Source organism: Kickxella alabastrina, assembly GCF_025024165.1.
Source record: "Kickxella alabastrina strain RSA 675 chromosome Unknown BX661scaffold_2, whole genome shotgun sequence".
NCBI classification, from domain to species: domain Eukaryota; kingdom Fungi; phylum Kickxellomycota; class Kickxellomycetes; order Kickxellales; family Kickxellaceae; genus Kickxella; species Kickxella alabastrina.
In genome coordinates, this window is record NW_026251473.1 from 232,673 (window position 1) to 256,879 (window position 24,207).

Sequence of the window (24,207 nt, forward strand, 5' to 3'; positions counted from 1 at the left end):
TGTTTGATAAGGCCCGGGAGGCGATTAATCCTGAGGACACAGTGACCATGGCTGGGAATACAACAACAACAACAACAACAGCAGCAGCAGCAGCAGCAACAGACGGGAGGAGGGGCGAAAAGCAGGATACGAGCACACCATCGACGCCTAGTGGGTTGGCAGTGGGGGTCGGATACCAGGTGAAGAAGATTCGGCTGGGATCGTACGTGATAGACTCCTGGTATATTTCACCCTATCCTGATGAGTATAGCCGCCACCCATTGTTGTATATTTGCGAGTTTTGTCTCAAGTACATGAAGAGCGAGTACACCTACCAAAGGCACTGTATGAAGTGCCAATTGCGGCATCCACCTGGAGACGAAATCTACCGCGACGGCGGAATATCAGTGTTCGAAGTGGACGGACGCAAGAACAAAATATACTGCCAAAACCTATGTCTCATCGGCAAAATGTTTTTAGACACGAAAACATTGTATTACGACGTGGAGCCGTTTCTATTTTACATATTGTGCGAGTACGATGCCGGCACCGGGTATCATTTTGCCGGGTATTATTCCAAGGAAAAGCGGTCAGCGCAAGGATACAATCTCTCGTGTATTATGATTTTACCGTCGCGGCAGCGCGAAGGATATGGTAAATTGCTTATTGAGTTTAGCTATTTGCTGTCCAAGAAGGAGGGCGTGGCAGGGTCGCCGGAGAAGCCGTTGTCTGATTTCGGACTGTTGAGTTATCTGAGTTATTGGAGGCGGGCGATTTATGAGGTTCTGGTGGATGGGAGGCGGTGGGTTTCGGTTGAGGATATTAGTGCGGAAACAGGATTGACGGTGGATGACGTGGTTAGTACGCTGCAGACGGATGGGATGCTGCAGCGAGTGCATGGCGGCAGTGGGTATCGTGTGGTGGTGGATGGAGAGAAGATCGACGAGTACTTGCGCAGAGCCAGGGTGAAGAACCCAAAGAGGGTGGATCCGAAGAAGCTCATGTGGGCGCCGTACCTGACGACGAACACGAGGATGGGCTTTAAAGCTGGGCTGAAAACAGGCTTGAAAGCCGTGGGTGGCGGCGAGATCAGCGAGGCGGCGGCAGAGGCCAGCGAGGAGCCGGAGATCGAGTCTGCAGGCGAAATATCGGTGTGAAACAGCAATTTTTATTTTGTTTATTTTATTTTGTAATTATAGCCGACTGATACAGCCGCATCCCCTGCCTGATCAGAGATGGGTGTGGATTAACGGATCACGAGCGGCTGGCGGCTAGTGGCGAGTTCGGCCGGGAACAGTATTTTCGACGCGAGGCATCGGCATCAGCATCAGCATCAGCATCGGCAAGCCCTAGCAGTGGCTCTTTCTTCAATTCCATTAATATATATTTATTACCGCCCTCCTCAGCCTTTAGCTGCGACACAGCCAGAACAAAACACCTTTTTTATTTGCATTTAGTCGACTCTTCAATTTTATTTTCGCAAAATGGCGGTCGACTGGTTTCCATACTTTATGCACCCGGAGCGCATACAGCAGGACTTTCCCACAGGCCAGGCACACACGCTCTCTGGCGAGCAGCGGCTAGCGGCAGTGGATATTCTGCAGGGGCTCTTCAGCAGCAGCAATTTCCGCGAATACATCATCAGCGCATACCCAGGGCTACGCGACGGGCCAGGCACAACACCAGGCAAATACCTGGGCCCAACACCACCATCAACACCCACCAGTGACAGTTTTCTCGACACCACGCAGGCAGCGGCAGCAGGGGAGGGGGGCAGAAGCTTGCGGAGACACGGGCAGTGCTCAGCAGTGGTGACTGATGATGCGGGGATGCCGGCGGAGTCCCTGGGTGCGGCGCTGCAGAGGGCCGGGATGGCGGCATTGAGCCAGCGGCAGGAGCGGCTGCTGATGGTCGCGCACAGGCTGAGCCTGGCCGTCGGGTTTTTCTCCGCCGAGGAGGTTGAGCGCGCGGTGCACGCCACACTACGGTTTGTCTACTACATGCACGTGCTGGAGAACACCGCCGAGGGGAAAGAGGCCCAGCGCAGAGCCGAGCTGGGCTTCCGCCGGTGGTGGGTGCGCGCGGCGTATCGCGAGGAAGAGGCCGGGCTGGCGCTCGAAGTTGAGCGCTCAGCGCGGATGGACGCGCACCTGCGTGCGCTGCAGGAGTACGCCGCCTTTGGGCCCGGGTCTGGGTCTGGGTCTGGGTCTGGGTCTGGGTCTGGGTCTGGATCTGGATCTGGATCTGCCTCTGCCTCTGCCTCTGCCTCTGCCTCTGCCTCTGCCTCTGCCTCTGCCTCTGCCTCTGCCTCTGCCTCTGCCTCTGCCTCTGCCTCTGCCTCTGCCTCTGCCTCTGCCTCTGCCTCTGCCTCTGCCTCTGCCTCTGCCTCTGCCTCTGCCTCTGCCTCTGCCTCTGCCCCTGCCCCTGCCCCTGCCCCTGCCCCTGCCCCTGCCCCTGCTCCAGTACGGTTCAATATTGTGTATGATTTGGCGCGCGTGGCGCTGGCGCAGGCGCGGTACGCGGATGCGCTGGCGCTGTTCCGCGAGTGCCAGCGGACGGACGCCAAGCGGTGCTCTGCTGACCGATTTGCGCTCAGCGGGGGCAGCCGCCGCCCGAGCATTGACGAGTACGCGGCCGCGTGCGAGCGGATCGTTGGCGACAAAGAGCAACTTGCCAGTAGTGAGCGGCTCTCCGGCGGCGGCGAGATGGCCGGGCACTTCGACGCGCTACTCGACATATACGCCGCGCCGCGCAGCCACGCGGGCCGAGACGACCGGTCCGCGCAGGCACTCCGGCGCGTTCCCGGCTGCACCATGGCCGAGGCCGCTCTGTGCGCGCGCGACGCGCTGGGCATGGGCGGGCGGCAGGCGCAGGCGCAGGCGCAGATGCAGGCGCAGGCGCTGGCGCTGGTGCGCGCGGCGCACGCGTACCTGGGCGGGCTGCGGCTGCTGGAGCGCGACCGGCCAGCGGGCGCCCTGGCGTGGTTTGTGCACGGGCAGCGCATCCTGGCCGAGCCCGGCGCAGCGCCGGCGCCGGCGCCGGGCGGGCCGGCCATGGTGCAGAGCGCCGAGAAGGACCGCGCGCTGCGGGCGGCGCTGCAGGCGCAGCTGGCCGTGCACGGCGACGTGGCGCGCGCGCTGGAGCGGCTGGCGGGCGGCGCCAGCCCCGACGCCGTGGCGCCGCTGGTCGACGCCGTGCTGGGCGCGCACGTGGCCGTGCGCTTTGAGTTTCTCGAGCGCATCGTGCTGGCGTGCTTGCGCCAGGACAGCCGCGCGCTGTTCATGCGGCTGGTGGCGGCGCTGGGCACCGGCCACAAGCTGTACCAGCAGCTGCCCGACGTGCACCTGGCGCTGCTGCAGGTGGCGTCGCTGCTGGTGGTTATGCGCGATGCGCTGGCCGAGCTGCGGCTCGACGCGCGCGCGCTGCTGGTGGGGCTGCATCTGGACGCGGCCGCGCTGGACGGCGGCGCTGTGGCGCGGCTGCGCGCGGCCGTGGCCGAGATCGCCGCGCTGCTGGCCAAGGTGCCGGTGCCGGCGCCGGCGGCGGCCGCGCCGCAGCCGGGCGCCGAGGGCGAGCTCGCGCGGTTCTGCCGCCTGTGGGGCGATGCGCCGCAGCTGGCGCTGCTCGGCGCCATGCTGGCCGAGCACGCCGCCGACGCGCAGCTGCCCGTGGCGCCCTGGGCGCTCAGCCGCCTGGCGCGCGCAGTGGTGCAGCCACAGCCGCCGCAGCCGCAGCCGCAGCAGCTGCCGGGCACCGGCGTCGACCAGGCGCGGCGCACGGCGCGCCACCTGCAGGACGCCGCGCACACGGCGCTAGCGCGCGCGCACCACCACTGCGGCGCAGTGCCGAGCGCCGAGTTTCTCCTGGCGTCGGTCAGCCCGCGGCCGTTGCCCGCGGCGGCACTGCTGGTGTCGGCGCTCAGCCAGCTGACGGCGCTCGACCCGGTGCGGCTGTGCGCGCGCATTGCCGAGCCGTGGGTGCAGCGGCGGCTGCCCCGGCTGGCGCAGAACCTGCGCGACCTGCGCATGGCCGGCGCCGCCGCCGTGGTCCTGCAGATGGTTGCGCTGGAGGCGTGCTTGCCCGTGGTCGTGCTGGCCTTTGAGCGGGCGGAGATCGACTCCACCGTGGCTGGGTTTTTCTGGGACCCGTGTGTGATCGAGTATGCGGAGCACCTGGCCAGGAGCAGCTCGCCGCGCAGCGAGGTGCGGTTTGCTGTGCCGTCGGAGAAGCTGGTGGAGGCGCGCCCGCTGCTGATCGCGGAGTTCTTTTCCTGGCTGGCCGCTGCTCTGTCCGAGCGCACGGAGCCTGCGGCTGCTTAGTGTTTTTTTGGGGGCTGGGCCATTGTTGGTCTGTGTATCGTGTGTGTATGTATCTGTGTGGGGCTTCTTTTTTCAAGTGATGGCGGTGGCGATGGCGGTGGCGATGGCAGCGGCGGCGGCAGCGGCGGCGGCAGCGGCGACGGCAGCGGCGATGGCAGCGGCGATGTATCACCTAAATCGAAATATAATTACTTGGATCACTTGTTGTTGGTTTCTTTGCCTTTGTGCTGGCCATGTGTGGTTTTCCCCTTCTCTTTTGCGTTCCCACGCACCTTGGAAATAATAAGGCTAATGTGTCAGCTTTTCCCGTGGGTGGCGCTCTTGCTGTTGTGTCGTGCGAGCGGCTTTTCCCCCCTTCCTTCTTGCCTGTGCGAAAATCGCTGCTATACAAACGAGCAAAGGTGGATGGATGGACCACGCCGGCCAGCACCTCGTCGTGTTCCCGTCTGTCTTCCCTTCGTCCAAGTGTCTATTTTTTATTCTGAATTTCATCTAGCTTTCACCCAAGAATGAGTCTGCTGTCAACTGTCCGCTACCTCAAATCGCTCCCAGCGGTCCGCCACCGCTCGCAATCCGTCTACGCGCTCGCCGAGCAAGCCCAGCTCCGCCACTTCACGCTCGATGCCTCGAAAATCCCCACCATCGCCGCCCTAGTTCTCCAGCTAATCCAGCGCGACCACGGCACCGTATCCCAAGTGCCCACGCACGGCCGTTGGCGCTCCTACATTACCCATAGCCCCGGCCCCGGTACTTCTCGTGATTTAATCTCCGAGCATATTGCCAAATGGCAAGCCGCGGGCGTTGATTCGTGGGAGTGCGCGCGCCGAGTTATCGACCTCTTCGTCGTGTCTGTTTTGATCGATGCCGGGGCAGGGAGTGCCTGGGAGTATCAGGATGCGGAAATCGGCGCGCTGACGAGGACGGAGGGGCTGGGAATGGCCGCGCTGAGAATGTTCGAAACGGGGTGTTTTAGCTCCTCGCGTGAGGGAAACGTGTTTCAGGCCGATGCTGAGGCGCTGAAGGCGCTGGCCAATGAGGATGTTCTGCAAGGGTTCCAGGTTTCTGAAAGCAACCCGCTGTTGGGCGTGAGTAATCGTGCGGAGCTTTTGCGCAGGCTTGGGATGGCCCTGGAGCAAGGCAAGTATTTTAAGAACCCCCAAGAGGGTGGTGTTGATGCCCCGGCGAGACCTGGCTTTATGCTGGATTACCTGGCGAGCCTGCACCCATCTGCGGCAGATAACCAAGAGGACCGGCGTGAGGTGGACATTGAGGAAATCTGGGAGGTTATTATTGAGGGCTTTGCCCCCGTGTGGCCGTCCAGCCGCACGCAGCTCGGCGGCGAGTCCCTCGGCGACGTCTGGCCCTGCCCAACCCTCCAGCCCACTGCCACTATCGTGGACTCTCCCACTCTCAGCGTAGATCCCTCCATCCTGGTCCCGTTCCATAAGCTCTCCCAGTGGCTCACCTGGTCACTGCTTGAAGTCATCGTGCGTCTCGGCGGCTTCACTGTCACCCGCACCGAGCTACTGACTGGCTTGCCGGAGTACCGCAACGGTGGGCTTTTCGTCGACCTGGGTGTCCTCACCCTGAACGATTCTGACCGCAAGCGTGGGCTGGAGCATCCGCTGGCTACAGGAGGAGTACCCCTGTTTGATGGCTCGGACCCAGTAATCGTCGAGTGGCGTGCATTGACTGTTTGCTTGCTGGACCGCGTTGCTGAGATTATCAAGAAAGAGTGTTGCGCTGGGGGAGAAGTGCCGGAGATGTTTTTGGGCAGGATTTTGGAGGGCGGAACCTGGAAGGCTGGCAGAGAAGTCGCCGCGGAAAAAAGACCCCTGTCTAAGGATCCTCCTATTAATATTGTTTCTGATGGAACGCTTTTTTAAAAAAAAAAAAATATATATATATATATATATATTAATAATCAATACATTTTAAAAGAAAAAAATCAACATCTAAACTGGATTAAATTCGTAATAGCGAGGGCACTTTTTATTCGTCTTCATATGGCCCCACTGCTGACAGTTACCGCAACGACGAACAACCTTCTTTTTGGGTTTGTTTGGTTGAGGAAGCGAGAACGTTGTCATGTGGCTCTTTCTGTGATCCTGAGCATCCGTCTCTCTTCTCTCCTTTGCCCACCTCAGTCTCGCTAAGTGCTCCTGCGTCTCGCCTGCTATATCCGCCAGCAACCCGCCACTGCCGCCATTGCCATCCTCATTGTCAAATAAATCCCCATTACTGTGCGCCTTGTTTTCAATAATTCGCCTCTGCCGCAAATATGCCTGTACCACTGCTTGGTCGCGAACTACCTCTGTGCGCCACATGAGCTCGCCCGTGTACGGTGACTTGACCGCCCGCCGAATCACTAGGCCCTTGCGATTCGGCTGAATAAAGTTAGCGTGTGCAGTGGTCATTTGCTGCTGTTGCAAGGTTGCCACCCCACGAGCCATTTTCTGACTAACATCCATGGCGCTATCAGCGACTATGCGCTTAGGATTGCAAGCTGACACACCTTGGCCTGTGGCCGAGTCGCCAAAGACATCGTTGATCTCGGGCACAATGATGTTCTCGTCCAAATACGCATCAGTCACCGGCTTTGGCTCCGGCGCTGGGTTCATAAGGGTCTTGAACTGTTTGTTCCAAATACAGGTGATCTCCTCCTTGTAAATCTGCTGTTGCTCGGCTACATTGTACCGATGGGCACTCTTTGGCCGCGCCTCGATCTCGGCCAGCTTCTCCTCGACGCTCTCACCGGCACGCAAAAAAATATCCTTCATCGACACCCGCACAAAGCTAAACCCTTCGCCGCACCCCGTTGGATCGCCTTCGCCGTATAGCTTGAGCATGGCCTTTCCCTGGGTGGCGTTGATAAAGTTGCGTGTTAGATTCCATGTGGCCAGCAACTCCTCTATGGACAGCTTTGAGTCGCCCATATCGTCGCCGTCATCCTCGGTACTCTCATTGAGCTTACCGGCGTCGTGAAGCTGCTGCTGGCAAACGCGCATGCTCTCGTACAAGCACAGCATTTCGGGCGTCAGCATTTTGCGCAAGTTGTCCTCGTTTGGAATCGGGATTGAGCTCTTTGGTCGCCAGTAGCCGGCGCCCAGTCCTTTGCGCATGTACTCGCAAAACTCCTTCAGCCGCTGGCGAATCTGCAACTCGCTGTACTCGGGAAACAGCCGCGAGAGCTTGGCCATCTGCAGCAGATTGAACTGGTTGCGGTTCATAATGCGGTACGCGGCCACTTGCAGACGATGCTTGACTGTTGTTGTTACTTTGCGCGAATGGGGTGCTGGAACCTCTTGCAGCGGATACGTCTGGCCAACCACATACTGGTACCTAATGTTGCGCACATACCAGGTGCTCTCACCCTTAGCAACGTGCTTGACGACCAAAAAGTCTGTCTGTCGCGCCTTTTGCGGAAACAGCGGCGCCCGAAACATGTTGTTGTACAGCGCTGGGACCACCTGCCCGGGCTCAATATTGCCAAAGTTGAGAAACGGAGATATGTCGGCGACATCCAAAATAAATAGCTCGCCAAGATCAACTTTGGGGAATGCCTGGTCCTGGGGGCCCCGCTTGCGGTAGTAGTTGACAAACACGCTGCCCATTCCCACATTCGACATCACCAGGGGATACTCCTCTGAGTATTCGATCAAGACGCAATCGGCCGTGTCCTTCAGCGTCACGTCCTTGGCCAGCCACGGATTCTCCATGGAGTACTTTTGCTTGCGCTTCTTGGCTGACCGCATACGCGAGAACCGAATCGTTGAGCCCACAGGAGCCTGCAGGCACGGCCGGTGCCACCCGCGTAGATCGGCACGCGTCTGTCGCATCTTAAAGAACGGCGGCTGTAAGCGCAGCGACGGCAACGAGTGCGCGATAATGAGCTGCCCAAATGTCTGCCGCACACGATGTGTCTGCCCGCCCTGCAGCGCGGCGTAAAAGTGATCATTCGACAGGTTGAATCGATCGACACCCTCGAGGAGCCGCTGCCGCTCGGCCTCGCGCGCGTTGGACTCCTTAATACTGTTGGCGTCTTCGAACAGCATATGCGTGTCGTTCATGTTGATTTGCAGCTGCGAGTATGGCTGGAACGGAACATCGCAGTCCCAGATGATGTGCGATTCAAAGTCCTCCAGCAGCAAGTTTTTGGGCTGAGCAATCAAGCTCTTTGCGATTGCCTCGCTTGTCTGCCCGGCTGCATCGGCCGTGTCGGGGTCTTGCCAGATGACGTCGCGCTCCCAGTCGTCAATGTCTAGCGGGTACGGCATTTTCTTGAACAGCTCTGCTGCCGACTCCTTCTTGCGCTTGGGCTCTACTACCTGCGAGGCCACGGCTCCGGTCCTGGCATCAATGGTAATGTAGACGTCGGACTTGTCGTCCGATGCCATTGACCGCGCCAGCACTGAGCGCAAAAACCGCTCTGGATGCTCATCCGTGTACACGTTGCCTGGTGCCACAAGCAGCTTGCGTGTGTCCAGTGCGGTTTGCTGCAGCATCGGCAACCGCGGCTCAATCTGAAGTTCGTCCTCGGCGTCAGCGTCGGCGGGCGGCACTCGCCGGGGCTTCTTGGCGTGGCGAATGACCTGGCAACCGAAATAGTCAGTGAACTTGAGTATTCCCGGGCGAATGCGCTTGACCGTGCACGGCGCCTGAGGAACTATAGCTGCGTCGGCCGTGCTTACTGCTGGAACTTCGGGAGCCTCAACGGCCGGCTCTGTGTTGGATATGGCAGCGGTAAGGTCGATTTTTGTGATGTTTATCTTGCCTTCAGTTTCGCTAATCATGGCAGCCGTGGTTTTTGGCCTCTCGGGTGAGTCAAACAGATCCTCTAGATCCTCCTCGTCACTCTCCATATACTCCTGTTCCGCGACCTCGTGAACGACCACAGGTGTGGCCAAACCAGGCTCCTGTATAGCTTCGGGCCTGGGCTCTTCTTCCTCGTCCTCCTCATCGTCATAGTTGTCATCGACCTGCGCCCGCGCTACTGTCGTGCTATAGTTAAAGCTCGTGACTGTGGGCAGCTGCTGATCCCATTTGATTGGCACTGCAGCGTCATCGGCCAGCTCGTTAAAGTCCGAAAAGTCAATCGCGTCCTTGGCGGGCTTAATCGTGGGTGATCCGCGAGCTGGAGTTGACGGTGAGCCCTCTCTGTCATGGTTGGCAGAGCCAGCCTTGTCCGGGGCATCTGAAAACAAACTGGCTCCAAGGAAACTTGACAGGTAGCCGCCGCCGGAATCATCGCCGCCCAGAGTGTCGCGAAGCTCGTCGGCAAACTCATTGTCTGAAAGGTTGCCCTCCTCGTCGATGTTGCCAAACAGAAACCCAGTCAGCGACATTGTCCTTTGTTTAGATGGCGATAATGCAAAAGTGTATGAAAAGTATTGGTAATGTAGGTAGACGTGAAGAAATAAATAAATAATCAAGTGCGCAGCGGGAATGGCATTCAAAGCGCAAAGTGCGCCATTTTATTATATTTTTTAAACTGGGCGTCTAATTTGAACTTTTGAGTGTGGGCGTAATCACGTGTAGAACATCTTGATTTTAATTTTTGTTATTCACGTATATTAAGCAAGTTAAAAATAATAATCAATACAATACAATACAATACAATACAAAGTCTTTGATGTGCATGCTGTTAAAAAAATTTTAAGACGGCGAAGAAAGCACATTGGCAATGTGTAGGCCTCCAGTAGTGTAACTCAAATCCTTGAGTGCCGGGAAGCTCGCGTCCAGACTCTTTGGGAGCAAATTGACATGTATAAACAGTTTGAGCAGCTTGGGGTAAACAATCGTTTCCCCATCATCGTCGGTAATCAGCCGCGGCAAAAAGTCAAGCGTGTCAAAAATGCCCAAGTCGACCGACACCAGAGTTGTGGCGTTCCGGCGCACAAGCTCTATGCAATCCTCCATGCACGCCCGGTCCTGGATGCTGATGTGCGTCAGCCCAACAACACCAATAAGCCCGCTCACCTGCACGCCCATGGACGAATGAATGTACTCGGCAACGCTGCACCCACTGTTCTGGATGAGCCCACCGAGTAGCCAGCCGACCATTTGGCTGTCGTCAGTATCTGTGAACGAGGTCACCTGGAACCTGTACTCGGTGGCCCTGGGAAACAGCCTCCGAATGTACGCGCAGAATGCTTCAATGTGAAGGTGAAAGCCCGCCGTCTCCTGAACAGGCACTGTTGTGCCGCTGTAAAAATTCAGGCGCAGTACAGATACCTCAGGAAACACCGCATCCGCGTAGCTGTTTCCATTGAGCACCTGCAACACTCGGCCATTAAACACGCCATCAAATGGGGCCGTCAAGTAAACGCTCTTGGCCAGGTGCTTGACACTGTCGCTGATTCCGCTGCAGTCCTTGTGAACCATTCTGCGAGATGGTGATATCCACATGGCGCTGCAGTTGATGTCCAATACAAAGTGCCGGTAGAACAGGCTTATTGCAGCCACTCGCCAGCTTCTGCTCACGCCGACCAGAGCTCTGGATGACCGCGACACCTGGTTGTATTTGTTTCTGTCCTCGCCCGTGTAGCTGTTCTCGGCTATGGCCATATAGTGTGCAATGCGCTGGATTATGCGGGATGGAAGGTACTGCGCTGCTGACGGGCGCACAGCGTCCCCTTTTTTGGAAGACCATGTCCAGCGCCGGTTTAGGCGAAATAGCCCTGAAAAGCCTGCCATGAATTTGTAAACGAGTATGCGAGAAAGCAGTAATTTAGTTTGAATTTTCAATTTTCTGTAATTAAAATAAAAAAGAAAAGTTTAGGGAATTTACAATCTTTTATTTGGCAGAATTGAGTTAATAGAAATAGAAATAGAAATAGAAATAAATAAAAGTAAAAATAAAAAGACAGCAAGCCGGAACAGAACAGAACCATGGGATTCATTCGATAGTCGTTATGTCAAGCATACAATAATACAGGATAGCGATGCAAAGAAAATTTGCATCTCACACACAACAAACATCATTTTTTTCTTGCTGCAAAATTGATTCTGGAAAGAAGCGTGTTTCTTTTGACCTTTGCATTTATTTTTCAAATGCACTATTTGTATTTCTAAAATTGGAAAAGGTGCTTTTCTTTACATACTTTAAGAGCCAGCCTTCTTGTTTGGCTGCCTTGCCGAAATTGTTTATGATCCAAATTATTTCTTTTTTTGGTACGAATTCTTTAAATAGAAATATGTATTTTCGGCATCACTGATAATACAGATATCGCTGTAGCAGCCTTTTTTAGCATTGTAATAAGTCCTGCTCTCCAACGTCATCGCCATAATGTATGTTGCTAATAACCCTGAATATTTGGTTGTGAATGCTGATATGTGTCGTCACTCCTGGTTGAATCTTAATCCGAGTGCACTTTGAAATAGTGATATATCCTTTTCAGTCTGTTTGCTTTTTTATTACAAATCCACTCTTTGTACATCACAGGTTTCCGTATCCCAGACTATGTGTTATTTGGATTTTTTTTAGTAATTCCTTTTTTGCTAAAGTCGAACCATACCACATGAATTTTAGGGAACCATGCGGTCATAAGGACAACAACAATGCGTATTGTATGTATTCGGATCTGCACCTTGTTTTGCCACGCTAATAACAGTAATGCTTTGTGTCTTTTTACTTTCCACATTAGGTCTGCCTATTTTTCCACCAATTTTGCTATTCCTAACTTGAAAAATAAGCATATGCAATATTTTATTGTTTATTGTTTGTGCGCGGTTCCTCTTTCCCTTGCTTGCTTGATTCTATTTATATTTCTAGTTTATTTCAATGTTTTTTGTTGCGCCTGAGCTTTTTGTTACTTGTTTTTAAAGTGCACCACCACCACTCTTATCTTGTCAAACCTTTTTTTTCGTAAATTTTACTCATCGTTATCTTTCAGCCGGTCTGAGGAACCTATTGTACAACACACATTTTTCATTATTCTTGTCTCCACAAACAAATAAAACAAGCAAACAAGCAATGGCCATCATTCGAGCCATCGATTCCGGCATCAACTCGCCAATGCGAATCAAAACCAGCGTAAAGGCTGTATTTGGCTTTCTTCTCGCGCTCTACACTGCAACGGGAATCGCAGCCCTGGCTGTCAGCGGATACTTTCTCAGTAATAAAAACAACTCGCGGCGAACAATCATCATCACCGACAATGTGCTACATTCGGTTATGGCGGCAGGCATCTACGTGGGAGTTAATGTGGTGGTTGGAATCATCGGGTCATTGTCGCCGCTGACCCGCAAGCGATGGCTCTCCGCCTACGTTTGGCTCGCTGCCATTGCCATTCTGGTCGAGACTGGCATGGGAATATGGCTGTGGTCGCGCACCCTCAACATCGACGATCTCCACGGCTACAACTGGCGCAATCTGTGGAGCGACGACATCAAGCTTATCTTTCAAAACGAGGGCAAATGCTGTGGATATTTAAGCCCGTTAGACAGCCCTGTTCTGAACTCGGCCACTTGCGAGAACATACAGGACGCATATGGATGCATGACAGCCGTGGATAACTACGCCCACAACTATCTGACATATGTTTACACCTGCATGTTTTGCTTTGTTTTTGTCGACGTCAGTGCCATGCTGTCTGGAATGGTCCTGCTGGTTATTCGAAACGATGAGGAACGCTGGAGGTGGTCACGCACCAATGCCATTTTCAAGTCCATGAAAAAGCTAAATACGGACTCAACCGTTAACGACGACATGCAAGCGTACGCTCTGCCCAAGGACGCCCACTATGAGTGTAGTTAATTTGCTTCCCTCAAAGCTCGTATGTGCACAAACAAAAAAGGTTTAATTTGTTAAATATCTAACTGTACATCAAAACAATAGCATACAAGTTAGATACTCTTAAGCATTTGGTGGCAGATTAAGGATGGCGAAAAAAGTGCCATCAGGCAGACGGAAGTGAAATAATCGTGACATGACCATGGTAAGCTTTCGCATCACCCTCAATGCCCTGCTTACAGCCGAGTGGCCTCTCCATTTTTCATGCAAAAAGACATTGTCAGAGTCGGCTGAACCCGAGTGGGTCTACAGCGACGCCCGAAATCTTGCCCGAAACTTTGTCCAAGCCAAAGTCAAAGCGCAAGCGCGCGCGCTAGAATCTGTCTGTCCCTGCTTCTCCTCGTAAGAAACAGCGCGATGATTAATATTTTCAACCATAGTGGGCTATTACCACTAGTTTTTAAGCACGCGCCAGGTTGTTATTCAATCATAATAGTAAAGAAAAAGTCGATTTGTAGGATATTTAATTTTTTTTAGATATTTATAGTATTATAGTATTATTCATTATATCATGTCAATCGGCTACTTCTCCTTTTTGGACTCTGGAATCAGCGCCAGCTTGGTCACCACCTTGTTGACTGCAATCATAACTATGATTGTGAGCAGAAGTACCAGCTGAGCAACATTCATGCGCTTCTCGAACAGCACCTCCCCGGCCAGAAACTCGAGCTTTTGCGACATAGCTCCCATCTCCGTCTGCGTCTTTTGTTGGTACTCCTCGAGGTCATACAGAATAGCTCGCCACACTTCCTCGCTTAGCGCGGTTAACGATTGCATCTGCCTGGCGGTCGAATGGTTGAGTTGCCTGATTGCCATCTGCATGCTCTCAAGGTTGTTCATCTCGACCTGTTGGAGAACCAGGTTAAATACCAGGTGCTGCTCTTCCAGATAGTGGTATGCAAGGGTGATATTGCGCTCGACTCGGATGAGCCGCCGCATGATGGTCTTGAAAATGCTTTCTTGCCCGCGCTGGCCTGGGCCTATTGGCCCAGAGAACGTGCCGCCGCCCGTGTTTTTGTCAGCAATTCCAGAGTTGCCTTTTATACTGCCATCATTAATGACCTGTTTGGCAACCGGCGCGTTGTCGCCTCCCAGCTGGGTAACGGCTGCTTGTTGTGACTTGCGCTGCGGCTGCGGTTGCGAAGCACCACTGCCAATCGGTTTGGAATTGCTCGGTGTGGTTCCATTATCGCTAGCCACGCGGCTAACCTGCTCGTTATCCTCGTCTTCTTCATACTCGCCACCCTCATCATCTTCTTCGGTGTCTTCATCGCCTTCAAGCTCGTCATGGTCTTCGACGGCATCTTCATACTCGGCTCCATCCCCATCATCATCGTCCCTGTTATGAGATTGGGCCTCTTTACCCCAGGGAAGGTTGGGAACCTTGGGCATAGGCACAGCCATTGATGCTGGCTTTGACTCGTCCTTGTCGCGCGCGTCGTACTCATTAACAATTCCCTGCATATCCCGCAAATATCCCTTCACCGGCGACCCTGCATCGCCAATTCTCAACACCGTTTGCTGATGTGGGTTTTGGATGCTGCGGTACGGGAATCTCAGCTGGTAGTCATTTTCCGGCGACCCAGCCAGAATCCCCACGGTCAATGTAGCCGTATCCTCGTCTTCCTCGTCCTCTTCTTTCCTGAACTGCTCCATCTGCGTAGTTCCGTACACCTTGAAAACAGTTAGCGGGCAGTAAAATTCTCTGCCATAGTGGTTGACAAAATTGACCTTAATATACCGCGCCCAGATTTTCGGATCAATCACTGGAAACACCTGTGCATCCCGTGTATTGCGCGCTTGAAAATGACCCAGCAACGTCCATGTATTGTTCTTTGGCGGATACCGGTCGCTGACATACACCATAGTATCCTTGAACGTGCTCGAAAAGAATTCGTAGTTGCCCATCACCAGGGTGTCGATTAAAATGTCGTCGCAGAGCTCGACAATAACAAACTTGTTTTGTGCTGAGCATTCGTTCAGCATGTACTGGTCCTTTTTGGAATTAAGAATAGCTGTTAGACCGCGGGCCTCACGATTGGCCTTTAGCACCACGGCTGCGCAGTCGGTCGCCGCGTAGTTGAACCGCCCTTTAAGGGACTTGGGGTCCCGCTGGTGTATATCGAGTGCGGAGGTGAAGGATGGCTCTGCTGTGGTATTGCGCTTTTGTTTCTGGTCCACGGGCTCGGAGACAGTCTGGGTGGCAGATGCAGACTCCTCTGACTCCCTATATGCATTGACGCTGCGGCTGCTGTCCTGATAATCTTCAATATCCGTCGCGTCAAATGTAGTGCGAGATGGTGCAACAAGTTTTGCCACATTGACTATGGTGGGACGTGTATCTGCAAGCGATGAGCTGGCTGTCCAGGCGCCAATAACGAGCGCCATGCCAATTTCAGGTGTTTTTATGTCTGCATTTATGTAGGATTTGGTCAGACTTGTTGACCTTAAAAGTGTGTCGTCATCCACACCCAAAGAAATATACACAGGCTGTGCACTGACACTGCCTAACGAATGCGCTTCAGACACCAATTCTGTTGCGGACACTTTATTGGCGGCAGACGGAGAAAGCATCGAATTTTGCTGTGAAGTAGTTGGTGACGACTGTGACGTTCCACCGGACCGCGCCGAATTATGCTGCAATGACTGTGAGTTTTGTGAAGTTGACGTGGAAGGCATGTGAGTGCTTCCCGCTGCCACCACGGTACAGTCACAGAGCAGCGAGCACAAAAGCGCTAGGCCGCCGAAAGCTCTGGACACCGAATTTCTGTGTATTAATGGAATGTGCATCGGCACTTTTCTTCCAATGTGCGAAATAATTTATGTATATGTAGAATAAAAGATGAAAAATGAAAAAGCATAGTGCTGAAAATTGAGAAGCCTCCATTTTGCTTGCACTTTTCCGAGGTTGTGCATGTCTTGATCTGATAATGCAAAAAAATATATAATCAGTTGTTTTGGCAGTGGCTGTGATCACAACATATAGGCCGACGCAGTATGAATATTCAAACCCGAAATAGCCTGCATATATGCTGTAAATGGCAGATATATCATTATTTATTTTGTATTCAAATGAGTACGTTGAAAATCGATTCGGAGGTGTTCATTATGTACTTTCTTGCAAATGGGAGCAGCTCATCCGCGCAAACGCAAGTCAGTGGCATCTCATCTTTGGCATCACCGCCCTTGCTGCACCTGCACCAGTACCCAGTGAGCACATCGCGCGAAATTTCCATGCCAAAAAATATTGTCGACTGCTTAACTGCACCAGGAGAAACAAGCGCAGTGTATGCTCTGGGACACTCACCCTTCAGCGTTTCCTTGTACGCATTCAAAAACGCAGTCACTGACTCTGGACACGGGTCCGTGTTTGGGTTGTACTCTGGATTACAAAGGTAGTATAGGGGCAGCAGGTGTGCGACAAAATGGCCAACGTCGTTGTAAATAAAACCAACGTCAAAAAACTCGAGATCCAGCAGATTGACTGTGCGCGACTTTGGGTTAAATAAAACGGAGGCAGACCACAGGTCGCCAAACAAAAGTGTTTTCCCAGCGGATTTGGGCTCGTTTATTTCTTGGCAAAAGTCTCGAACGCGCGTTATAAGCTTGTCTCCATCATTGGCAAACTCCTTGTGTTCGGCCAGCCTCCTACAAAGCATATCGTAAAACACTGTCCCCATGAATTGTCGAGCCGGCAAGTTTACGAAATACTCTTCCAGCTTGTCGTAGTTTTCAAATCCAAACGCGTGCAGCCGCGCGAGCCACTCGCCGACGCCTTGGCTCACAAGAAGCAGGTCGACCATGGGCGGCTGGGAATGATTCGGCGCGTACCAGGCATTGTAGGGCTTCAAGTTTCCAATATCCTCGAGCACCATAAACGGCACCAAGCTATTGTAATGCAGCAGTTGCGGAATATGTACTCCGGGGGTATTTTCCATTGCTTGTCCGAGCTCACTGAGCACGCACAGCTCCGGGACATGTGCGATTCCGGTGGCCAGCTGCCGTTTTCCATTCAGCAGAGCAAGTCCGCGGACCTCAAACTCAGTGCGCTCGGTGGAGAATGCATTTTCTGGAAACGCCGACATTGTGCTGCCTGCGTATTTGACAATCACTGTGCACCCGTCCTTGTCGCTCACCCGCCAAACATGATTTACCAGGCCACCAGTGAGCTTGATTGCCGAGACTGTGTAGTGCTCGTAAACTGTTCCTTTGAGCAGATCGAATGGCGATGGTATTTGCATAAGAAAAATACAAATATATTTCGATTATGAAGACAAAACAAAGAGAAGAAAAGAAAAGAAATCCAGCGTATACACGTCCGATAAATTAATTCACAAAGGCCATAATTTCCTTTGCCTTCGCCACGCGAATCAAGGCTTGGCAGTATATCGTGCATGAAAAAGCTCAAACATGCTGCGGCATTCATGTACTTGTGCCTCTTTTTATTCTTTTTTCCCACATTGCTAAATTCTTTACATGTACAAGCATGACAGCATAAGGGATGAATTTATTTTTCTTGGAACAACAAATAGAATGCAGCATATGACAATTGGGTTTTCAATTGTTATCAATTCATTGTCTTTCCAGAAAAGAATACATCAAAAAATGATAAAATTCAACATGTCAACAATAGATATATTGAAAAATAATATTTCAAATGCGATTGGATCGAAACAAATTATGTATAGAAAGGTGTGTGGGGGAACGTTAAAAAAGGTCGCGAAAAATGAAAAGAATAATAACGGAGCTAAAAAATAAAAAACTAAAAAACGAAAACTAACAAAACAAAACAAAACAAAACAAAATAAAATAAAAATAAAAAATGACATGGAGAATAAAAAATAAAACATGTTGATAATTGAAAATCATCAGGAGACAAGGCTCCTGCCGATCAGTTTTTTTTGAAATATACTTTCCATGCGCACTCTGTCATCTCTCCAAAAAGGAAACGTAAAAAAGACCAATGTATGGACATGGGGGTTGGAGAAAGAAAGAAAGAGAATGAGGCCAAGACGCACTTTTCTGGCAAAGGAAAAATATCCGATACGCCTATCTTCTTACAAAGGGAGCACTTTAGGCGTCGAGCCCACTTAAATGTGTCAAGACAACGCCATCCGGTGAGCCAGAAACTAGCGTCGACGAAGACTGCAGGTGATCCATGGCAGTGGTGGCCCGGTGCTTGTCCATGCGTTTTAAAATAGAGCCGCCAACCCGCGGCTGAAGAAGACCAGCGCGATGTACAAGAGCATCAAAGCTCGACAGGGGGGTCGACTGGATAGTGCGCAAATCCATAGTCACAAAGACCTTGGAAATAGCGCTCATCCACTCGTTCAAGGCATACTCTGTATCGGCATATAGCTCCACCTCAAAGCTTTCAGGCATCTCCTCCGTGGGCTCGTCAAAAACCGAGGGTCTCCGGAGTGACCGCAGAAGGAAGCCGTACTTTGTCTTGCGCGGTGTACTGATTTGCTGCACTTGGCGGAACGTTGTCAGATCAATAACATCGTAGTGGAGGCTGTCGTGATAGTTCTCCTTGAACACGTACATACGCTCGTCGGAGATTGCAAAGAACCGGCGCTTCCAGCCCTTCAGGAAAGAGCTGCTGCTGTAGCGGTAGAGCCAGCCCTTGTGTGTGATATTCCCGAGCTTGCCGAGCGTTAAGGCTGCGCAAACGGTTTTTGAGGAGCTAGATTTGGAGTCAAACGACATTGTAATATTAAAAAGGTAATGTGTATGTGAAAGAGAGGATGTAAAAAGTGGGGGGAGAGTGCAGTAAGATAACTCTGGCGCAATGGAATAATAAAGACCAAAAATAGATGGAGACCAAGGAATATATTAAAAAGTCAATTATTATTATTATTATTTCCCAAAATACGGGTTGCGTTGGAGCAGGTACAGGAAATGTAAATGTAAATGTAATTGAATGGGTATGTGAGTGCTTTCAAAGGTGAGTGATAAACGAAAGGAAAAAGATGAGACTGTCGCCAGGACCAGCTCCTTTTATTTGTCAGGTCTTGCACAAGTGTGGCGGAAAAGCGGGGACATTTTGTTATGCGTTCCAACGAATTACCAAAAAGGCACACAAAAAAGTTTGCAGCAACTGCCCCCTTGTTCTTTTTCAGACAATCCCTTCCCTTTGGCAGAGGAACCCTGTATATGCGGCTCATCGCCAACAAGAAAAGTAAAAAATAATCATTATCCAATCCACCAATCACAAGCGCCAGCAGTTGCTTCCGGGTGGGGAAAAAGAAACAAGACCGAAGAAAGGACAAGAATATGATTAGGGAGTGGAGGGGAGGTAGTGGTATGTGCTATTGCGCAAGTTGAATATTTTGTTTGTCAGTCTTTCGAATCAATGACAGAAAAGAAAATATACAATGCAAAATATTCAAGCCCTCACGCACCAGGAAAGGCGGGCCAAAGGGGGAGGTTCTTTACACGCATGGGCGCGTGAGTGCATGATTTTCATTCCCCTTTTGGCCGCTAGTGTTGTTGTTTTGAGAGGCAAAGACAGCAAATAACCATGAAAAGACGCTTTCTTTTGCGATCAACATCAACATCGATTTTTCTCCTTCTAACTGTCTGCCCATTTTATCTTGTGGCTGCGTGCTTAATTTTCGAAATGCACAATAGAACAGGTTCATGCAATATTGTCGCACCAGAAAAACCAGATCAGTTTTTTATTTTTGTCTTTGTCGTCTTTTTTCTTGTTGCAAATCGCGTCAACAAGCAGAAATGAAAACGCAAGTCCATTTTTATACCAAGCCGGGGTGTGCCCAATTGTGGTTAAGAAAAAACACGACCGGCGCTTTGTTGAGAATGGATCTATTATTGCTATTTTTGCATTTGTATTTTGGTATTTATTATTATTCGCATTTGATTTTTGTTTTTGTTATGGTAAAGTTATTGTTTTTAGTTTATTTCCAAAGGGCTCTAATGCAATTGCACCTGCATTCTGTTATATTAGCTTCCTGCAGATATTAAAAACATTGTATTTTCACTAGATTACAAAGAAAAATAACAAAAAGCATGTTTTGGTGTGCGGTCAAGCTGGCAGCACAGCAAATCTTGAGTGAAGCGGAGGGCTAGTCAGACGACAAAAATAGTATTCACAGTTAATTTAAATATATTTTAATTGGCGACGTACATTTTCATGTATCCTTTTTCGACAATACACGTCCAAACAGCAAGACAATTTCCAGTAAACAAAGGTAAACCCCCAAAAAACACTTTGTAATTATCATAATTCGGGTCAAATTGTTTGTTTTATTAATTCGAGAACACTAATACCTACAGCTCAACTATTAATTTCTCATCACAAGTTTGCAAATTATTAATTTTATTAAACTTGTCGAGTTGGTAATCGTTAATGAACCATTTTAGCAAATATGCGCTTATGAAAACCAGTATTTACATTTTGTTTTATTAATTGTTTTTCTACTCAACCAATTCATTTCAAGTCGTAAAATTGATATGCTAAATTAATGTACATCATAGCAAGACTTAATATAAAAATATTTGTTTTGATAACATTACCTCACAAATGTATTTGTTGGGGATTTTAAGATATTAAATTGGTATTTACTTTTTACATTGCAAATCTAAAAAAGTTAATTTATCTATTTTTATAATAATCATGTTTTCCTGTACACTATAAGAAAAGAATGAGGCTATACGTATCCTGTAAATAGGCATTCTTCCCCCCAGATAGATTGACTAACAACCTAAAGTGTTTAGAAATTAGTGGCAATAGACCACTATGGTTGACGATATTGGTCAGTTCGCTGTTTCTTTTGAAGAGAAGAAGCAGGAGCAGATGGTTTATTGTGCACACGCTTGGGCCTGGACTTTGTCTTGAGCAAATTCTCGGGTGTCGCTGTAGACTCGGGTTCAGCCGACTCTGACGATGCCTTTTTGTGTAGAAAATGGGTTTTGAAAATCCCCCGCTTTAAAATCTGGACTTTCGCTATAAATATCTGGAAATTCAAAAATCCATTTTCAAAAGCGTATTTCATGTAGATCGATAATTCTATATTTGAACTTAAAAATAAAAACAGGTTATTAGTGAGCCAACAGTAACATCAGGGTAAGCAGGGTACCAACAAGGACGTACGCCGTTGCAAAAGCAATGACACATAGAAGCACCCAACGCCAGGCAGCCGATAGCTTAAGCGGCGATGCAATACTGAAGCTCGTCAGCAACGGGTGGTGATAGCATGCATAGTCCCATGCCATCTGCTTTTCCCACTTTTCCAGAAAGGTCCTATGCGCTGCGCTTGCGCATATATTACCAAGGGCAACAGCTGATGGTCCGCTGTTGCTGATGTAACTGCTGATGGGTGCCCCCTGCATGCAGGAGGGATGCGGAAAAAATTCGGAAAAGCCCATTGTCCTTGTTTGTGATTGGGCTTGTTTGTGGGATTGGCCAGGCTGCAGTTGATTATGCAGTTGATGCTGCCGCTGGCTTTGTTGCAGCTGATTGTGATGCTGTTTATTTTGCTGCTGTTGCCACATGTACTGCTGCTGGAGTTGAAGCTGTTGGTAAATGTGTTGCTGTTGCTGCTGTTGGTAAAACCGCTGCTGCTGCTGGAATGGCATGCTGTGTGCGGAATTAACGGGCCGCGGAAACGCGGAGTGCGGCTGGCCCCTAATGCCCTTTGGTGTGATATCATTGCCGCTGGAGTTTGCCCCATTAGGCATATCGATCGACAACAGTAATCCATGCTGCCAAACTGGAAGATCCCCACGATTTCCACCGCCCAAAGCATGCACCTCCTCCACCATGGACAGGCTGTCCCAGTCAATGTGGGCCGCACGAATCTGACTAGAAGGTGGCTGGCCTCCATAAATTGATGTGCGCGAAGCCAGAAACGGCTGAGTAAATGATAGCGGCGATCCGATCATGGAAGGAATAGAAATAGAATACGGGGTGCGCAGCCGCCTGCCATTCCCCCCCCCATTTCCTGCCGTTTGCTGTGCTGAAAACGGCCCACTGGAACTGCTAGAAGATCCCATGTCTTGAAAACCAAACGTTGTTTCGGGAATAAACCGGTTTATAACGGCCCCGCCACCGTTTGCCGCGGCAACACTATTGCTGCTGCCACTGCTGATGCTGCCATGATTGGCAATCCGCTGTGGCTGGTAGTTCCCACTGCTCAAGTTGCTCATGTGGCCCGGGTGGACTGTCGTCGGATGTGGCTGCTGTTGCGGTTGGGGCTGCAGCTGACCACGATACTGCATCTGGGATGCGAGTATCTGGGGGCCATGTGAAGCAGTCGACAATCCGCAGCTCATTGTGTCACTGATACTCACCAACGACGGATGTCCATATATTCTTGGACTTGCCTCTACCGCCATCTCGTCTTCTTCCTCAGCCCATGTGTGAAGTGACAAGAGTGTGTGCGATTGATTTGGGCCCCCGTTGCCGCCTCCGCTGCCCGTGGGCCCGGCCATGCTGAACCTGCGCAATCCGCGCTGCGCCCTTGGCTGGATGTCGTCTAATGCCGGGGCACATTTCTCTGACGAGCTTAGCGACCGAACCGGCCTGATGCCACTGTTGAACATTCGTGGCTCGGATTGCAGAGCTGTTTCGGGGAGCTGGGCACCTCCGACTTTGGAGGTACTTATTTTGTCCAGGCCTCGGACACTGGTGCTGCTATTTTTGTTGCTATAGCAGTGCAGGCTGCTTTCAGGAACTATTTGCGGCGCACTACTGTTGTTGGGACCAGGAGCACTCATGCCAGTTGTAATTTAATGTAGTAAAACTGATAGATATGTAAAAAATATATTCAGGCTGGTAAAAAGAAATAGCAAGCATGTGACAAAGTTGACAGGAAAAAATCCTAGTATCCCTGTGTGGTGTTCTTATTATATGTGTTAGTGGCGTCTTTTTTGAGCAGTTTCAACAATCCGATTTTTTATGAGTTGTTCATCACAATGTTTGCGTTTGCATTTGCTGTGCTGTGCTGTGCTGACCAGCAATATTAAAATATAATACTAATAGCTAAGCCACACCCATTTCTATCATATAATGGTAAAAACATGACAATTCAATAAGACCACCATAACGGGCCAAATTAATCAACTGTTAATTCAAATAGGCTCAATCAAGTTAAAATCCAATTGTGCCGTGCTGTGCCATGCCGTGCAACCGAGTGCCAACCGTAAAAAACCGTATGGCGCATTCCTGCTATTTGCATTTGCATTTGCATTTGCAGAATTTTTGTGTGACTTGTGAAGGGTGTCTTTCATAAAAATAATTTAATAAAAACTACTACGAAAGTGGCCATTGCTTGCAGTTAGTAATGTGAAAAGTTAAGCCATTTTTATTCAACTAGCTAATAGCATCACAAGCATTGCAGCCATCTAGTATCATAAACTGTTTATTGTCCGCTCATTTGCATGTATAATTAAGCAAGTGTGGCAATCAGCGCAAGAAACCGATTTTCATGCATAATTATATATATTGGCATGCGCATTTTGTAACATATAATGCAAAATTCAACAAAATTCAAGTCATCTGCCGTTCCCTTAAAAGTTTATATTATTATTTACAAAAATATAAAGGCAGCCATTCCTTGTAGTCAAATGGGCAATTTTTTTCCAATTCCTCAGTAATTTTTCAAGCAAACGCACTTGTATTTGCTTCTCTTCTCTTATTTTTATTTTATTTTTATAAAGTGACAATTGTTTATAAATATTGTTTTACATTACAAGCTGTCTCGTTGTAACAGGTATCCAAAATGGATAGACGTCGTGACGAATCAAATACATAGGATACTTCAAGTTTGAGCAAAAAATGTTCAGCATTTCCAAGGTATCCAATAAGCAGCAGCAATAGGGTCTTGGAAAAAAGGAATCGTTGCCAGCGTTAAATAAGGAACCAAAACAACCTAAGCATAATACATTTGACAAATTTGACAAATTTGACATGTGAAAAAAGGATTTTGGAATTCACGGTTTATGGATGGCAAAAAATGCAACATGTGAGGAGATATATAATGAAGTAATATCTTTGGCAATAGAGTGTAATAGTAAATATATACGTAATAACTATATAGATATAAAAACTATTGAATTAAAAACGCACCTGGTATTAGAGACGATTTTGCTCCA

At 50.2% G+C, this 24,207-nt stretch overlaps 13 protein-coding genes across 13 annotated transcripts; 5 read left to right on the forward strand and 8 right to left on the reverse strand.

Moving 5' to 3' along the window:
• Positions 1-188: 188 nt before the first annotated feature.
• On the forward strand, positions 189-998 carry BX661DRAFT_125409 (acyl-CoA N-acyltransferase; the record flags this gene model as incomplete). The annotated part of the gene is made up of 1 exon (XM_051532448.1): positions 189-998. A coding segment is annotated over one exon (810 nt), but the record flags the coding sequence as incomplete, so codon positions are not given.
• Positions 999-1,363: 365 nt separating this feature from the next.
• BX661DRAFT_176597 (uncharacterized protein) lies at positions 1,364-2,218 on the reverse strand. The gene has a single exon (XM_051534374.1). It carries the CDS (start codon positions 1,858-1,860, stop codon positions 1,621-1,623), a length of 240 nt encoding a protein of 79 aa, XP_051394457.1. The 5' UTR covers positions 1,861-2,218; the 3' UTR covers positions 1,364-1,620.
• BX661DRAFT_168468 (uncharacterized protein) lies at positions 1,851-4,298 on the forward strand (the record flags this gene model as incomplete). The annotated part of the gene is made up of 1 exon (XM_051533436.1): positions 1,851-4,298. One exon carries the CDS (start codon positions 1,851-1,853, stop codon positions 4,296-4,298), a length of 2,448 nt encoding a protein of 815 aa, XP_051394458.1.
• A 509-nt stretch (positions 4,299-4,807) lies between these two features.
• BX661DRAFT_140103 (uncharacterized protein) lies at positions 4,808-6,184 on the forward strand (the record flags this gene model as incomplete). Its single annotated transcript, XM_051532824.1, has 1 exon — positions 4,808-6,184. One exon carries the CDS (start codon positions 4,808-4,810, stop codon positions 6,182-6,184), a length of 1,377 nt encoding a protein of 458 aa, XP_051394459.1.
• An 11-nt stretch (positions 6,185-6,195) lies between these two features.
• On the reverse strand, positions 6,196-9,732 carry BX661DRAFT_176599 (uncharacterized protein). Its single transcript, XM_051534375.1, has one exon. The coding sequence runs from the start codon at positions 9,641-9,643 to the stop codon at positions 6,254-6,256; it is 3,390 nt and encodes a 1,129-aa protein (XP_051394460.1). The 5' UTR covers positions 9,644-9,732; the 3' UTR covers positions 6,196-6,253.
• A 114-nt stretch (positions 9,733-9,846) lies between these two features.
• On the reverse strand, positions 9,847-11,310 carry BX661DRAFT_176600 (uncharacterized protein). The gene has a single exon (XM_051534376.1). It carries the CDS (start codon positions 10,992-10,994, stop codon positions 9,954-9,956), a length of 1,041 nt encoding a protein of 346 aa, XP_051394461.1. The 5' UTR covers positions 10,995-11,310; the 3' UTR covers positions 9,847-9,953.
• Positions 11,311-12,187: 877 nt separating this feature from the next.
• BX661DRAFT_49152 (uncharacterized protein) lies at positions 12,188-13,304 on the forward strand. Its single transcript, XM_051539200.1, has 2 exons — positions 12,188-13,016; positions 13,138-13,304. Exons 1-2 carry the CDS (start codon positions 12,274-12,276, stop codon positions 13,157-13,159), a joined length of 765 nt encoding a protein of 254 aa, XP_051394462.1. The 5' UTR covers positions 12,188-12,273; the 3' UTR covers positions 13,160-13,304.
• A 285-nt stretch (positions 13,305-13,589) lies between these two features.
• Positions 13,590-15,943, reverse strand: BX661DRAFT_176602 (UNC-like C-terminal-domain-containing protein). Its single transcript, XM_051534377.1, has one exon. It carries the CDS (start codon positions 15,880-15,882, stop codon positions 13,615-13,617), a length of 2,268 nt encoding a protein of 755 aa, XP_051394463.1. The 5' UTR covers positions 15,883-15,943; the 3' UTR covers positions 13,590-13,614.
• Positions 15,944-16,132: 189 nt separating this feature from the next.
• On the reverse strand, positions 16,133-17,392 carry BX661DRAFT_176604 (kinase-like domain-containing protein). The gene has a single exon (XM_051534378.1). The coding sequence runs from the start codon at positions 17,331-17,333 to the stop codon at positions 16,161-16,163; it is 1,173 nt and encodes a 390-aa protein (XP_051394464.1). The 5' UTR covers positions 17,334-17,392; the 3' UTR covers positions 16,133-16,160.
• Positions 17,393-17,604: 212 nt separating this feature from the next.
• BX661DRAFT_176605 (uncharacterized protein) lies at positions 17,605-17,943 on the reverse strand (the record flags this gene model as incomplete). Its single annotated transcript, XM_051534379.1, has 1 exon — positions 17,605-17,943. A coding segment is annotated over one exon (253 nt), but the record flags the coding sequence as incomplete, so codon positions are not given.
• On the reverse strand, positions 17,808-19,039 carry BX661DRAFT_176606 (uncharacterized protein). Its single transcript, XM_051534380.1, has one exon. The coding sequence runs from the start codon at positions 18,799-18,801 to the stop codon at positions 18,166-18,168; it is 636 nt and encodes a 211-aa protein (XP_051394466.1). The 5' UTR covers positions 18,802-19,039; the 3' UTR covers positions 17,808-18,165.
• Positions 19,040-19,538: 499 nt separating this feature from the next.
• On the forward strand, positions 19,539-19,900 carry BX661DRAFT_176607 (uncharacterized protein). Its single transcript, XM_051534381.1, has one exon. It carries the CDS (start codon positions 19,616-19,618, stop codon positions 19,829-19,831), a length of 216 nt encoding a protein of 71 aa, XP_051394467.1. The 5' UTR covers positions 19,539-19,615; the 3' UTR covers positions 19,832-19,900.
• Positions 19,901-21,149: 1,249 nt separating this feature from the next.
• BX661DRAFT_176608 (uncharacterized protein) lies at positions 21,150-22,986 on the reverse strand. Its single transcript, XM_051534382.1, has one exon. The coding sequence runs from the start codon at positions 22,828-22,830 to the stop codon at positions 21,154-21,156; it is 1,677 nt and encodes a 558-aa protein (XP_051394468.1). The 5' UTR covers positions 22,831-22,986; the 3' UTR covers positions 21,150-21,153.
• Between the last annotated feature and the right edge of the window lie 1,221 nt (positions 22,987-24,207).